This window comes from Eleutherodactylus coqui, chromosome 7 (assembly GCF_035609145.1).
Source record: "Eleutherodactylus coqui strain aEleCoq1 chromosome 7, aEleCoq1.hap1, whole genome shotgun sequence".
NCBI lineage: Eukaryota > Metazoa > Chordata > Amphibia > Anura > Eleutherodactylidae > Eleutherodactylus > Eleutherodactylus coqui.
Genome location: NC_089843.1, coordinates 145,447,571 through 145,461,844, shown reverse-complemented (window position 1 = coordinate 145,461,844; position 14,274 = coordinate 145,447,571). Strand labels below are relative to the sequence as shown.

The 14,274-nt window shown below is 42.9% G+C and overlaps 1 protein-coding gene across 1 annotated transcript in view; it reads left to right on the top strand.

Moving 5' to 3' along the window:
- AFG2A (AFG2 AAA ATPase homolog A) overlaps positions 1-14,274 on the top strand; it is a 324,422-nt gene that overhangs the window by 11,970 nt on the left and 298,178 nt on the right. The window contains exons 3-6 of the mRNA XM_066573780.1: positions 462-619; positions 5,748-5,809; positions 9,758-10,387; positions 13,755-13,884. Coding sequence (XP_066429877.1) covers positions 462-619; positions 5,748-5,809; positions 9,758-10,387; positions 13,755-13,884 — 980 coding nt within the window. The remainder of the gene's footprint in view (positions 1-461; positions 620-5,747; positions 5,810-9,757; positions 10,388-13,754; positions 13,885-14,274) is intronic.

Sequence of the window (14,274 nt, the reverse complement as noted above, 5' to 3'; positions counted from 1 at the left end):
TCGAGCGCCAGCCACTACACAGGGTTTAGAGCTAACCACTTCCACTCTGTACCCCTGTGCGTTGTGGTGCTGACAGCAGGCGCCCAATAAGCTGATCGGTTGGGGGGACCCACATGGTGGACCCCAGCCGATCAACTAATGATGACCTATCCTAGGGAAAGGTCATCAATAGTATTTGCTCAGAAAACCCCTATAGGTTTTATTTATGCCCTAATAGGACATGTAGACAACATAAAGGGGCTTAAGACCCTCCGTGGTTCTTTCCTCTATTACCCAGAGTGGAGATCTACTAGCAGACAGTGGCTCTCAGTCTGTCGGACCTGGTCTGATCATGTGCAGCAGATGCTTAATTTTCTTAATTACATACAAGCAACCATAACTGCTATGTAGCACAGGTCATAGGACTGTTGGACATCTTTACTTTGCCCTTACGTGTCACTTGTGTCCTGTACTCCCTCCAGGTATGTACTGCATGGCCAGTCAGTGGTTTTCCATCTGGGAAAGTCGGTATAGCGCTCACTGCTCAGAAGAACCTGAAGGTGAAGCCCGGTGATTCAGTCTGTATCCAGCCGGTGAGCGGACATGTGTTACAAGCAGAAGAATTAGAGGTGACACTCAGGTATGAGACGCATACAGAATGGTTGAACACCTTACTATACGGCACATCTGACACAACTGAGACATGCAGAAGTATTATAAATGATGTACTGACAGGGTGCCCGCTGTGTTCACTGTCTGGTGGCCTGCATAGACTTCATGGAACCTCGCAGGGATTGGATATTCCAGCAGGATAATGCTTCGTGCCATCAGACCTAGGGCCTCATGTCCATGGGTAGATCAGATTCAGTGGACGGGAGCCCGCAGCCGAATCTCACCCCGCCCTTAGCAGGAGGACATTATTTACCCATCCGTATCCTCTGCATGGCTATGCGGGTCTTCCACCTTCTCCACTGCGGATGTGGGTTTGGCGCGCCTCTGCACATATGCAGTGGATTTTTTTTTCAAATCTTCTGCTTTCCTGCGGGATCTGCGGCCCGTCTGCAGTGTCAGCTGCAGGCAGGCCACGGATCGGACGGCTTCCATGGACTTCAATGGAAGCCATCCGTGCAATACCCGCAGCAAAATAGAGCATGCTGCGATTTGTTTTCCGGACCAAAAGGTCTGCAAATCAAATCTGCATGCGTAAATTCAGCTGCGGGCGTCCATGATTGTCTATGGGCAGCTTGATCCAGAAACGGTTTGAGGAGGATTCTGCAGAGTTCCTACAAATAGTGCACGTTCACCTAGCATTAGCCTAATTGACCATTTATTGGATGCTTTGGAGGTCATTCGGTCAATACGCATGTGAGATCCTGCACCTACACATACCGTTGAGCTGTGGGTGGCTAACCAGATACATGGCTCAACATCTCTAGACGTCCCCTTGTGAAACTCATGCCACTTTGAGGTGCTGCCCTTCGCCAGGCAGCATGATATTAGTTTCTGTCTCATGACTTTTGACATGGCAGTGTATATGGAACTGACCAAAACACACGTGAATTGTCTCATAACAAAATGCTGTATGTATGTAAGAAAAGATACGGGGTGGAAAGTAATCATTTTGTGAGTCACAAACAGCAATGTGGCATTTTACACATTACAGCCCATGCGCTCTGCTGGCAGAGAATCGGCCGAGTTCGCGTATGGGCTGAGTATGGTACTGTACATGATTTGCGGGGGCAAATCATACATAGTGCATTGAAGCGCTGCATATCTTACACTGTTGTGCATAGAAGAATGACAGTCCATTGTCCGAATCCACCGCATGTCATGCGTTTGTGCAATGTGATACGCGGTGTAAACATGGTTGTGAACGTAAACCCAAACCTACTGATTTATTACTTATGATGTTTACCGTATAACATTTAGGGTGACTTTACAGGAGCCAACAGGTAGTTATTGAAAGTAGAATTACTTATAGTTGTTGCCCCTTGTCTCCTCAACTGATGCAGGAGATATGTGTTCACATTTCTGCAGTGCTATAGCACCATCTAGTGGAGTAATGACATATTTCTTTCAGGTACTCTAGATTAGTAATGCAGCTGTTCTCCCTTGAATGAGTACAATTTTCAGGAAAAGTACTTGTGCCGACATAACTGTTCTGGTTCTCATTGTTCAGCATTATAGAGCAGAATGTTACTTGTCTTTGTAACTTGTTTATCGAATGCATTTTAGCTTTGATTGACATCATATCAAGCAGTGATTTAGCCCTTGCAAGCTATGTCATAGTACCCACTCATTGCTCCATTATAGAACAGTCTTATTTCATTGCCACTATGTTATGTAATGAAAGGTTGAGGGAAACAATATATTTTGATACGTCAGTATAACATGAATGACGTATCTATTGGAAATTTGATGTGCATGAGAAATATTTCCCATGCCCCACATGTATCTTTCTGGGGTGATTTTTAGAGTCATTGATGTAACTATTTATTAACTATTGTAACATTCATTAGATTGTTAAGGCAAATCCTCATGTCTATGGCTAGCTTAATACATAGTGAAGACATTAATTTTATAAGATGTCCTTATGTTCATCCCAAAGCTAGTCATGTGTTTACTCCCCTGTATGGGACCTGCTCATTCATGAAGGGCCACTTTGGTGAAGTTTTTTTTTCATTCCTTATGCCACTGATTTCCCAGTATATATAAGTGAGCTAGTATTACCTTGGTTAGTTATTCCTTTCTATCTAAAACTTCCTGGAGTCCTTCTCCTTGGCTGGGTCATGTGACTTAATTTCTTATTACCTGAGATGTAATTAACTTTTTGTGTTTCTCAAAAAGTCAGATTCTCAGTCAGCATAACTCCTGTGTGATGGACCCTACTGCACAAGCTCTTTACAGGTGGAGACAGACCGTCCTATCACAGCTACAGCTGGTGATTAGAGACTCCTGTCACACAGTTATAATGAAGGAGATGATAGTTTAGCTTCTTGACTGTGTTTCTATGGTTTGCAGCTTATTTAGGTGAATATAAAAGGCAATGATAATTACAGTGTCCTCCCTGTGGGCAGAAATGGTATAGTCTCTACCTGCTCATGCAATGCTGTGCTGATGCATGATAGGATTAATAGCCCAGACTAATGAAAGAGAAATCGGGGAGAAATCTGAGAATCAAGATGGTGCTTGATAAGTATCAGACAGGAGGCTGCACTGTGTGGAAGTGACTGTAGTATATATAGGAGATGTCCAGAATGGGACAGACAATGTGGATAGGTGTCTCATACACACCCAGTTCCCCATTCCAGTGGTGTCCCCCCATCAAAGTTAACGTGTGAACACCAGCTTGACACTTTTCAGAAGGCTCTACGTATGAACTGCCATAGAGATGAATGGGAGTGTGTGGGCACAGTCATCTGATAAGAGTCAAGCTGGCTGTGCATGCACTGACTTTACTGGGGAACACCACCGGAAAGGGGAACCGGGTATGAAAAAAAGAGGCTCCACGGACCCCAACTCACCTAAACTGTAAACACCATGACTTAGTTTATGCTGGTTATAGTTACCCGTTCCCTATAACGCATATTTACGGATACTAGTAAAACACAGAACGGTAATAAACCAATATGTAAGTACAGTACAGCATACACCCTACTCCCAAGACCACAATTATGTCTATGGAGGAATGTGCCGTACATTACTGATCTCTACCTGCTGTAGTACCACTGCTGGACTGGCGTTGGTGGTGACAACCTTGGCTTGATAGATATGGTGTTCACAATGAGTGGTGAATTTTAAGTGCAATTTTATCAGACAAACTAATCATTGCATTGATAAATCTGCCCCCATGGGCCTTGTGCATAAAAAGTGTTCCAAGAAGACATGTCCGTATTGCCTGGAGGAAGAAATCAGGTTCTGGATTTCTTTTATGCAAGGTAGGATGATCTGATTCCAAAGGATCTTATTGATCTTGTGACAACTCACACTTAGAATAGTTATGCCCGGAGCTCTCTTTTAATGCCCCATTTAGACAGAACATTCCAATGATTATCATTCAGTTTTGCTCATTCAGTTTAAACGCAACCAAGGACTGCACAACAAGCGGGAATGGTAAGGTTCTCCCTCGTTGTTCAGTCTCAGCCGGCATAGTGTTATCAGGCAGTATAAACACTGATTGTTCAGTGCGTCACCTAGGGATGTGAACATTGAGAGACTAGTGCGCATGTGCCATTTAAACAGGGTGCGCAAACGAGGACGAGCTGCTAATGATGTCACCAGCTTGTCCTCTGAGGTAAACAAGAATTATGAAATTCGTAGTAAGGGTGCCTACCCACTAGCTTTTTTTTTTTTCTTGTGCTGCAAGAGCGAGTGAAAACACACGCTTAGCAGCGCATAGAAAATTCTGCGATATCGCTAAATGCTTTTAATAGGGCCGGCAGCAGCACCCGCCCCATTGAAAACATAGGGAGTATATTGCAGACTTCTGCCACAGCTGTGGCAGGGGTTTCCTTCATCCCTGCTATGAATGGCTGTGCACTGCCTGTGATTGGCTGAGCTCTCAGCCAATCAGCACAGCCCTTTCAGGAGGCCCGAGCAGTGGAGAGGTGAGTATATAAATTTTTTAATTTTTTTTAACCAGTTAGGAATGATTTTCAGGGAAGGGCTTATATTTAAAAAAAAAAACGTTAGTGAGTAGGCACCCTTAAAGGGGCATTGATGATGATGTATCTGATCAGTCGTTGACCACTTTTGGTCACCTTGTGGATGAGCATATACCATGCTTCCTTGTCTTTGGCAGCTTCCTTTAGATTTTCCAGTCATGTTCGTGTCAACCCAAAGGGGCATTAAGCAAACACAGATTTATTAAAGAGGGTTTACGAGGAGAAAACACTATCCCCAGGATAGGTCACCAATAGCGGATTGTTGGTAGTCTATGGCAGACGGTGTTTTCACACTTTCAGTCGTCCACAGCAGCTTCTCATCAGCTGATTGGCTGGGGTCTGCGGCTCAGGACCCAAACCGTTCTGCTAATGATGACCTATCTTGATGATAGCTCACCAATAGTTTTTCTTCTGAAAAAACCCAAATTATGGCAAATAGCAGAGATTTTGTTTAATTTGTCTAAAAAAATCTGCTGAAAAATGACTTAGCACTGTACACAGATCTATCAACCCTGGTACCCACTGGGGCAAACAATCTCATTTCTCTATCTCATATATACGTCCATAAACTGGAAAGTGGTGCACGATGGGGAAAAAGGGTTATATCACAAAGTGCCTTTTTTCGGTGACTTAACAGCTTTATACCCAAAATTTGCAAGCCATCGTGTTGGAAAAAAGGGACAGACATCACTATAAATCTATTATAAATGTATGTATGTTCAAATAGTTTTAATATCCATCGACATGTTCAAAACCCATAATCCACAAAAGTCAAAATATTTGTCTCATGTTTTTATCCATACTGTTCTGTGAAGAGCGAGGATCATCAGTGGGCATTAATATACAGCAATACCCTCATACACACCTGGTACTGCAGTATATTTCCCTGGCTACAGATGCACAGTGCAGATTGGCTTTGTCTGCATGAATTCCTTTATGCGATATGATTTGTTGTATGTTAGAGGGCTTAAGTACATGAACCATACTAAATAAGTTTATTACTGCAATGATTGATAAGCCGTAAGTAGTACCATCTGTAAACCCCCAGTGCCCACCGCACACATTACACATGAGACGCTAACTTGTTTCCATTCGTCATCACAGGGAGAAGGATGCCGGGGCTGTCAATACTGACGAGCTATCTTCTTTTCTGCTGAGGTTTATGGGTAAGAGTTCTTTGTATTTTTTATATTTTGCCATTATAGCCCATCAGTCGGGGACTAATGAATCCAAGATTTTTGACCAGATTTTTTTAATATGGAGCCAATTTTTTATTCGTTAACTACACACGTAAACATATTTATTTAAATGGTCACTGAGCTTTCAACAAACTTTGCATAAATTAGTAGTACAGGTCAATGTAAAAAATGTTGTAATATGTCTTATCAGAGAAAAATGCTTCTTTCTCCTTTTATCAAACTCCTTTCCCCTCCCTTTTAGGCCTCCTGCACAGAGGCAGATATGCATTGTAGCAAATCTAGCCCAAAGCATGCTATGAGAAAACGCAGTCTCCTGCCCACAAGCGGAAATCGGTTGCGATTTTCTGCTTGCGGGGGAGAAATTGCAGCATGCCACTATTTTATGCGGGCTACTATTGAAGTCAACGGAAGCCGTTCGTTCCGTGGCCATTCTGCAATCATCATTGCAGAATGGTTGCAGATGGCGCGGCGTCCTCTGTACTGCGCATGTGCCAGCCGGCACTCCAGTTGGCCCATTCGCAGCAGAGCAGAAGACAGCGGAGAGGTAAGCTGGGGTCACTGGCCGGGTACTGGGTCGAACTCCAGTGTGCAAGCAGCCTTAAACTGTTCACTTACTTTGAAAGACTCCTAAAATCTGTCTTAGGCCGGTTTCACATCAGTGTCAAAACTTCCGGTTGGAGGTTCCGTCACAGATACAACTGAAAATACCGGAAGAAAAAGTGGTGCATGCATCGCTTTTTCTTCTGTCCAAACGCCGGGCAGCTGAGTGAAAAGCAAATAACTTTTGTATAGAAATGATCTCACCTCCTACGTCCACGGAAGCCCATTCATTAGTAGATCCTGATAAGAAGATACTCATGTCCGAAACCACTCGATCGGGTGGTTGAATACACAAATGGCAGAGAGTTGGGAGTGAAAAGCAGGTGGACCCCAATTATGGTCAATATAGTCCATCCGTCGCTGTTCAGTTCCACCCAGAGACGGAACCGTTCGGCCATGAGATTTCCCTTTCCTGCACCCTGAACAGAGCAGGAGAACAGAATTCCCAATGCAGATGTGAAACCACCCTTACACAACATGGACTATCTGCTCACTGGCAGGTCAGATTACATGCTGCCCATAGAAGTCTATGGAGGGGAGATAGGGAGGTGGAGCCAGGTGATAGAGAAGCAGAGAGACACAGCGATGGTGCTTCAGCAAATAGTATGTGTTTTATTGCATCACAGCTCCTGAAATGAGATCTACTCTGCAAGGACGCGAGCAGCAGCCATCAATGGCTTCATCCATAGCTCTGCTATATATCTGATTGGCCCAAACGCTCCTTTGTATGGATGATCAGTCGGTGCTATTTTGGGGGAAATAAGCAGAATTTATATGAAGCAGTTCCAACCTTTTAGAGTATTGTATGCTAATCGTTAGCTTCATATTGAAGTATTTATGTTGTATATACAATATACAAAGAGTACTTTCTCTGGATGTAATGAAGTCCATTTAAAGCAACGTCTGGTGTGGGATGTCAGATAATGGATTGATTTGTGACATTTTTTGGTTCACTTTACTAAAACATAAATCTAAAGCTATGCGTGACATGATATATGAGATTTGCTCCATTACTGCGGGATCTCCCATTAATGGTTAATGAGGTGTGCAGATTGAAGGATTGTAAAAATCAGACAATTTGCAATCTCCGGCCTTCTTTAATTACAACTATGTGAGGCAAACAGACCATGGCATGGGTTAGGACCTGCGTGCAATATGTCTTTAGACAAAGATGTGGTAATATGCTACCGTTTGCAAGTGAAGTGTAATAAACTCTCTTAGTGAATAAATTAATTGAAGGTACATGCGATACTATCCAGTGAAGCATAAGACATAGACTACACACAAGAGTCAGAGTTAGGGGGCCTTCACACTGGTGAGAAAATCGTGCGAGATTTGTGCGTTGCGAGACTGGTCAGATTCCACTTGTGGATATACACAGCGGGAGACCTGCGAAGGATCCTGAAAGCGAATTGCATCTGGTCGCATATGCGTGTGATACATTCAAGGACAGCATATTGTCCGCGCGGAAGAACGAACACAAGTAGGGAATAGCATCAGAAAGTTGCCCAAACCCTGGAAACACCCTTCTATCACTCAGGCAACATTCGTCTGTGCTGTTTTGAGAATCATGCCTTCACAACAGCTCTCTTGGCTTGGCTGGTTTATACTACTTTTTTGGAAGTAGTATAAACCACTTTAAAAAAACAAAACACTTTCTTGTGTAGGAAGAACCCAGAAGAACAGGCGGAGGTTGCAGACAGCAGTCTGGATGGGGTGTTGCTCCCCAGACTCCATCCTGCATTGTCTGCCCACAAATTCCTGCTTTCTTTATTCCATTTGTATCTGGTCTCCTAGCAACTTGCGTACAAATCCGCATCCATACTCAATATTAATTGCGTATGCATTACGGATCGACGCATCCATACAGATCAATAGAGCTCATTCATACCTGGGGAATCTGTGGTAAAATAGAGCATGCTGCGATTTTTCTTCCGCTTGCGGAATCCGCAATTTCTGCCCGCAAGTGTGAGCGAACTGGCGAAAGTCAATGCATTTCAGTGCCCGTGAATTACCACGTATCATCCACACGGACAGCGATCTCAGAATCCACAATTCAAATCTGTTCGTGTCAGACCGGCCTTAGGCAATTTGTTTTCATGATAGGTATACAAGTACATGATGGTCATTATTTGATAAACTGAATGTTTGCAGCAGATCTGCGGCTTTATTTATTGAATGAACATGGAATAATATTTTCGTTCACAATTTTCCATAAATTTGTATTACATCATCGGTGCTGATGCGGCATTTTTATACATCATTAGTCAAACAGTCAGTTTTCTGATAACCAATGTGATGTTCTAATTATTAGTATGGCCAAAACTTTTCAAAAACTCTTTGCTCAGCGCCATGATATGATTAATATGAGGCCTGCTAGTTGTTAGGTATGTGCCACCTTACTACCTCATTGGGCGGACTGGTTGGTTCATGTATTGGGGTCACCAACCCTTTTTTTTTCTTTCTGGAAAATAATATTTTTTCCCAATTTTCCAAAAATCACAGATGGTCAACATTTTTTACAGATCTGTTCAAAAATGACATTGAATCATAACGTTTGTAAGTCACACATTTTTGAAGCCCCAAATTTAGGCGAGAAGCACCTTTTTAAGTACCGTATATAGTCGAGTATTAGCCGACCCGCACATAAGCCGAGTCAATAAGTTTTACCACAAAAAACTGGTAAAACTTATTGACTCGAGTATAAGCCTAGCTATACTCAAGTATATACTAGGTAAAGAAAAAATACAATACTCACCTCCCAGCCGGCGTCTGTGTCTCCGGTGCAATAGTCTCCCCGGTGGTGCGACAAGCTGCTTGAGACTTCTCCCCACTGTCATCTCTCTGCTCTGCTTTGAATTCCCCCGCCGTCAGCGCTGTGTAAGTAAGCGCTGTGATTGGATCGAGCACCAGCCAATCACAGCCGGCGCTCAATAAACCAATCACAGCCAGTGATGTCATCCACTGAATGGCTCTAAATGATCGAGCACTGGCTGTGATAGCCTGGCGCTCGATCCAATCACAGCGCTTACCTACACAGTGCTGATGGCAGGGGAATTCAAAGCTGAGCGGGGAGATGACAGTGGGGAGAATTCTTAAGCAGCTTGCCGCACTGCCGGGGAGACCATCGCGACGGGGACACAGACGGAGGCTGGGAGGTGAGTATTGCGGGTTTTTGGTTGTTTTTTTTTACCTCACTCGCGTATAAGCCCAGGGGGGCTTTTTCAGCATAAACTAGGCTTATACTCGAGTATATACAGTATATCCTTTCTGTAAAACAATATATTAATTTCCTATTTTTATGCTGAATTTTAGATGGGAAAATAGTATTGCCAGGAAATCTCATAAACCTGAGTTTCTACGGGAGATTGTGCAGCTTGTTAGTGGTGAGTGTGAAAGGACCCGATGGCGGTGTGCAAGAACCCCTTTACAGCACCACGCACGAGACCACTATGGCCACGCACGAGACTACTATGGACACCACCAATGTGGACTCTAGCAGTTTGGACCTATCCTCACAGCTGAGCTTACTAGCTATTGAGGACGGACAGGATATAGCTGCTACCAGTACACCATGCAAAGCCGAGGGGAACAAATCCTCCCTTCCTTCTTCACATTCAGAAACGCTAATGGAAGATCAAAGCAGAGGAGAGGCTTGCCAAGAGACTTTGCGGAGTCCCATCTGTGTCATATCTGGTACCACTGATGTCAGCGCTGGAGCGTCGCCATTTAGGAAAACTGGAGTAAGATGTAATACAGATATATTTTATTATATATCACCTCTAACCCGAGTCAAGTGTAAAAGTCCTAAGCTACTTTCAGAAACAGAAGATGCAAAAAGCAAAATTACATATGATATGATTGGTGGTTTACAGACTCAACTGAAGGAAATCCGGGAAACCATAGAGCTGCCACTGAAGCAACCTGAGTTGTTTAAGTCCTACGGTAAGTGGCCATAAAATTACCTAAAGTGGTTGCCTGTCTTAATTTTTTTTTTAATTCCTGCTTTTCATGCCTAAAAATAATAAAGGGTAAAGCTTCTCCTTGTGGAGAGCAGCTAGTAGTGGCGAGGAGACTTATAAAGCCGTGCATGCTCTGGGAAATTTATGCAGATGGGAAGATGGAACAATGTCTCAACAGCGCCACCTATTAGAAGGCAACATTCCTGCAAATCATTGTCAGACCTTTAACCACTTAACGCCACAGGAGGTAAGTTTACGTCATGGGAGCGTGTTACTTAACGCAACAGGGCGTGAATTTACGTCATGTGGATGGTGCAAGAGCCGACTGTTACCAATAGCTGGCCTCCTGCTGCAACAGCAGTGCTACATAAGAACAGCCACCCCTGCTGTTAAGCCCCTACATGCCTCGATCTATGTAGATCACGACATGTAAAGGGTTCACAGAGGGAGGGCGCTCCCTCTGTTATGTCATCGGACCCCCACAATTTAATCGCGGAGGGCCGATGGGTTTTTATGGCAATGTGTCCCGGTTTGCCATTGCCTATGATCACTATTGTAAGTAATAAGGCATTGCAGTCCTGTAATACATTATCATAGAGATCATAGGTGCTATGATTTAAGTCCCCTATAGGGATATAAAAAATGAAAAACAATGTAAAAATAGTGTTAAAAAAATAACAGAAGAGAAAAACTTTTTTTTGCGTATTTTTACCTCTTTGTATACAAATTAAGAATAAAAGAAGACAAACACATATTTGGCATAATCATATCCGTACCTACCTGTACAATAAATTGAATACACTATTTATCCTGCGCGGCAAAAATTGTAAAAATATACCCCCTAAAAATAGAGGCAAAATGCTTATTTTGTTCATTTTGCCTCCCAAAAAAACCCAATAAAAATGATCAACATAGCCATATGCTCCCAAACTGGTGCCAATAAAAACTACAGTTCTCTATCCAAAAAACAAGCCATCATACGCCCATGTTGACAGAAAGAAAAAAAAAAGTGGAGATGAAAATCCCCCCCAAAATTGTTGCGTCCTCATGGCCAAAATAGGCCATGTCCTTAAGAGGTTAAAGAGGCCTTGTTACAATGACTTGGAATATAACAAGCGCTGCGGAATATGTTGGCGCTATATTAATAAAGATTATTATTAATAATGTAAGACAAAACCAGGGTCTTCTGCAGAAGGTTACAATGACCATGTACAGGCAAACTGTTTGGGGTTTCTTGGCCCTCATCAGTGTTGCCAGCTTGGCTGGGTCTGACATTGACTTGCAGAAATGCTTCCTCTAATAGTGGTGCTGTTGAGGCATTGTTCTAGCATTCCATTTGCGCTGTGGCGCCGTTCTCCGTGGCAGGTCTGTGTTGATCCCAGCTGACAGAAGCCTATAAGCACAGCGTTGTAAGGGAAACCTGAGAATGCGACGCTGGACCTATAAGGAGCCAGGAGAATGGGTATACCATCTGTTATTATCTTTGGGTCAGTAGGCGTATCATTTCTCTTTAAGGAGAGCACCAAGAAGGTGACTTATAAGGCTATCCATGCTCCTCTGGGTAATATGCAAATAAGGAAGATGGAACAATACCTCTGCAGCGCCACCTATTGGATGGCAGTATTCCTTCAAATCAATGCTTCACCCTTTAGAGAGGTTTGTAGAGCAATGATTTGGGAATTGGGGTTTTCAATTCCCAATCAGGGCTCTACAGACCTGTATAAATGGTCAAGCATTGATTTGCAGCAATGCTGCCTTCCAATAGGTGGCGCTGCAGAGCTATTGTTCCATCACCCTTATTTTTATTATTTTTAGGCATGAGTTGCGTTTTAAAAATGGCCCTTGATGTGTATTCCTTTAAAAAAAAAATTCCTGTAGCTCCGTAAAGAGGTTTTCCAGGATTAGAATAACATAGGCGCACACTTGTCCATGGGGGAGGTGCTGAGCTGCAGACCCCCGTGGACAGCTGTGATACCGTTTCTGCAAGAAAACGGCCATGTTTTTTAATCCTGGGAAACCCCTTTTTTAAGGTTGTCCTGATTTATCATCTGGCTTACTGTCACCCCTGCTTAGTACAGCTAGCAGAGGCTTAAGGCAAGAAGTACTCAAAGCAGCTGAATTCGGAGGAAGTTGTTTCCAAGCCTTCCTTGTAATCGTTTTTAATTAGTAATCATCATTTCAGAAATTTCTTTTTAATTTACAGAAAAAAGATTTTTAAAATAATAAACCTTACTAAATTGTTAGATTTTTTTTTTTTTTTTTTAAAGCATTGCAAGTGCCTTACCCTCTAGTAAGAAGCACAAATGGTTTTCATAAATATGGTGGTACGAGTGCCATTTCTTATTATTTCAGTTCTTCACTTGGTTTGCACTGCTTTGCATGCAGTTCACTTTGGCAGTAGAAACAGCTGGTATGAGTAATGTGAAATCTTTAATGCTTTTTTGTTAAAAACATGGCAGGACGTACAGTGTATTTTTGCCAGCTTAGGGGTAGTGCTGGCACAGAGTCTAAACGGGCTCCCTGCTGTTCAGCAGGGACCACCACAAGGCAGCATGGACGTAGCTGCCAGGGACATGCAGGTCGTGGCGCTCTAACTGTCCTTTTAATGTGGCTAGTTGGAGATAGACAGCTGATTTGAAGAAAAGGTACCAAATCACAATTCCAGAGAGTAGTCAATTGAAGCCAACATAAGAGTCAGAAGCAATGGTTCAAAAGTGAAGGCACAAGCCAAGGTGCTAAAAATGCTATTTTTTTCCAAATTTTGGGGAAATTTTGGATAGTTTTACAACTAAATGCAAGACCTAGCAACCAAAAATGTACTAAACGATCTCAGAATCACTTGGATAAGTAATAATATTCCAAAATTAAATAGCATCGCACTTAAAGTGAAATTTGGCTGATTTGAAAAATTGACCTTTTTGACATTGACCAAAACTAGCTTTAGTTGAAAACAGTTAAGCACAAGAGTGCTGGAGTAAGGATGGAAACTAATACTCTGGCACCTGTTGGTGCACTGTACAAGGTTTCATATAGGTTGTCCTATTAGGTGTCATATGACATCAGAGGGAGGTCTTCAAAATTGATAGTGGTACCTCATGCTGGCCAGTAGAGGGGGCTCTGGCATGTAGTGAGTGCTGGCCACCAGAGGCAGCTTAGTCCCACAATGTGGTATGTGTGTCACTAGAGGCAGCTGCAGTTTTGAAAATGGCCGAAAAATGACATCTGACGGAAGAGAGTCCGCATCACTGCTGAAAGCGTCAGACACAAAAGTAGATGCTTTGAGCTCTCTTGATATATTTTTTAACCACTTTAGAAAAAACTGTTTATTCATCTTTTTTTTCAATCTGCAGGAATTCCTCCTCCTCGTGGAGTATTATTATACGGACCTCCTGGGACAGGCAAAACACTGATAGCACGTGCAATCGCTAATGAAGTTGGTGCTCATGTTTCAGTTATCAATGGGCCGGAAATAATGAGCAAGTAAGATGAAACTTTGATTTTCCTTGACTTCCTAATTTGCAGAGAAGTTCCAGTATTGAACTGATATACAGTAATTCAAATGACTGACTTGCATATTTGGAACATTGGGTATCTACTTAATTTAGAGAAGTCCAAGGAATCTGCTTCTGGAACTCATTCTATCCTGTGCACAAGGGTGTAGTGTTCCGAATGCAGCTATTTCTAGAGGAATCGCACGGTTTGGATGTTCATCTCTTAACCCTTTCCAATCCCATTTGTATCCTGGTTTTCCTTGGAGGCTTACTTTTTTTCTGCCGTTATACAACAGCGCTATATGCTTGCTAAAGCCAGTACTGCATGAGGTGATATGTTGGATAGGCTCCGACAACAGAGAGGCTGGCAATATACAGT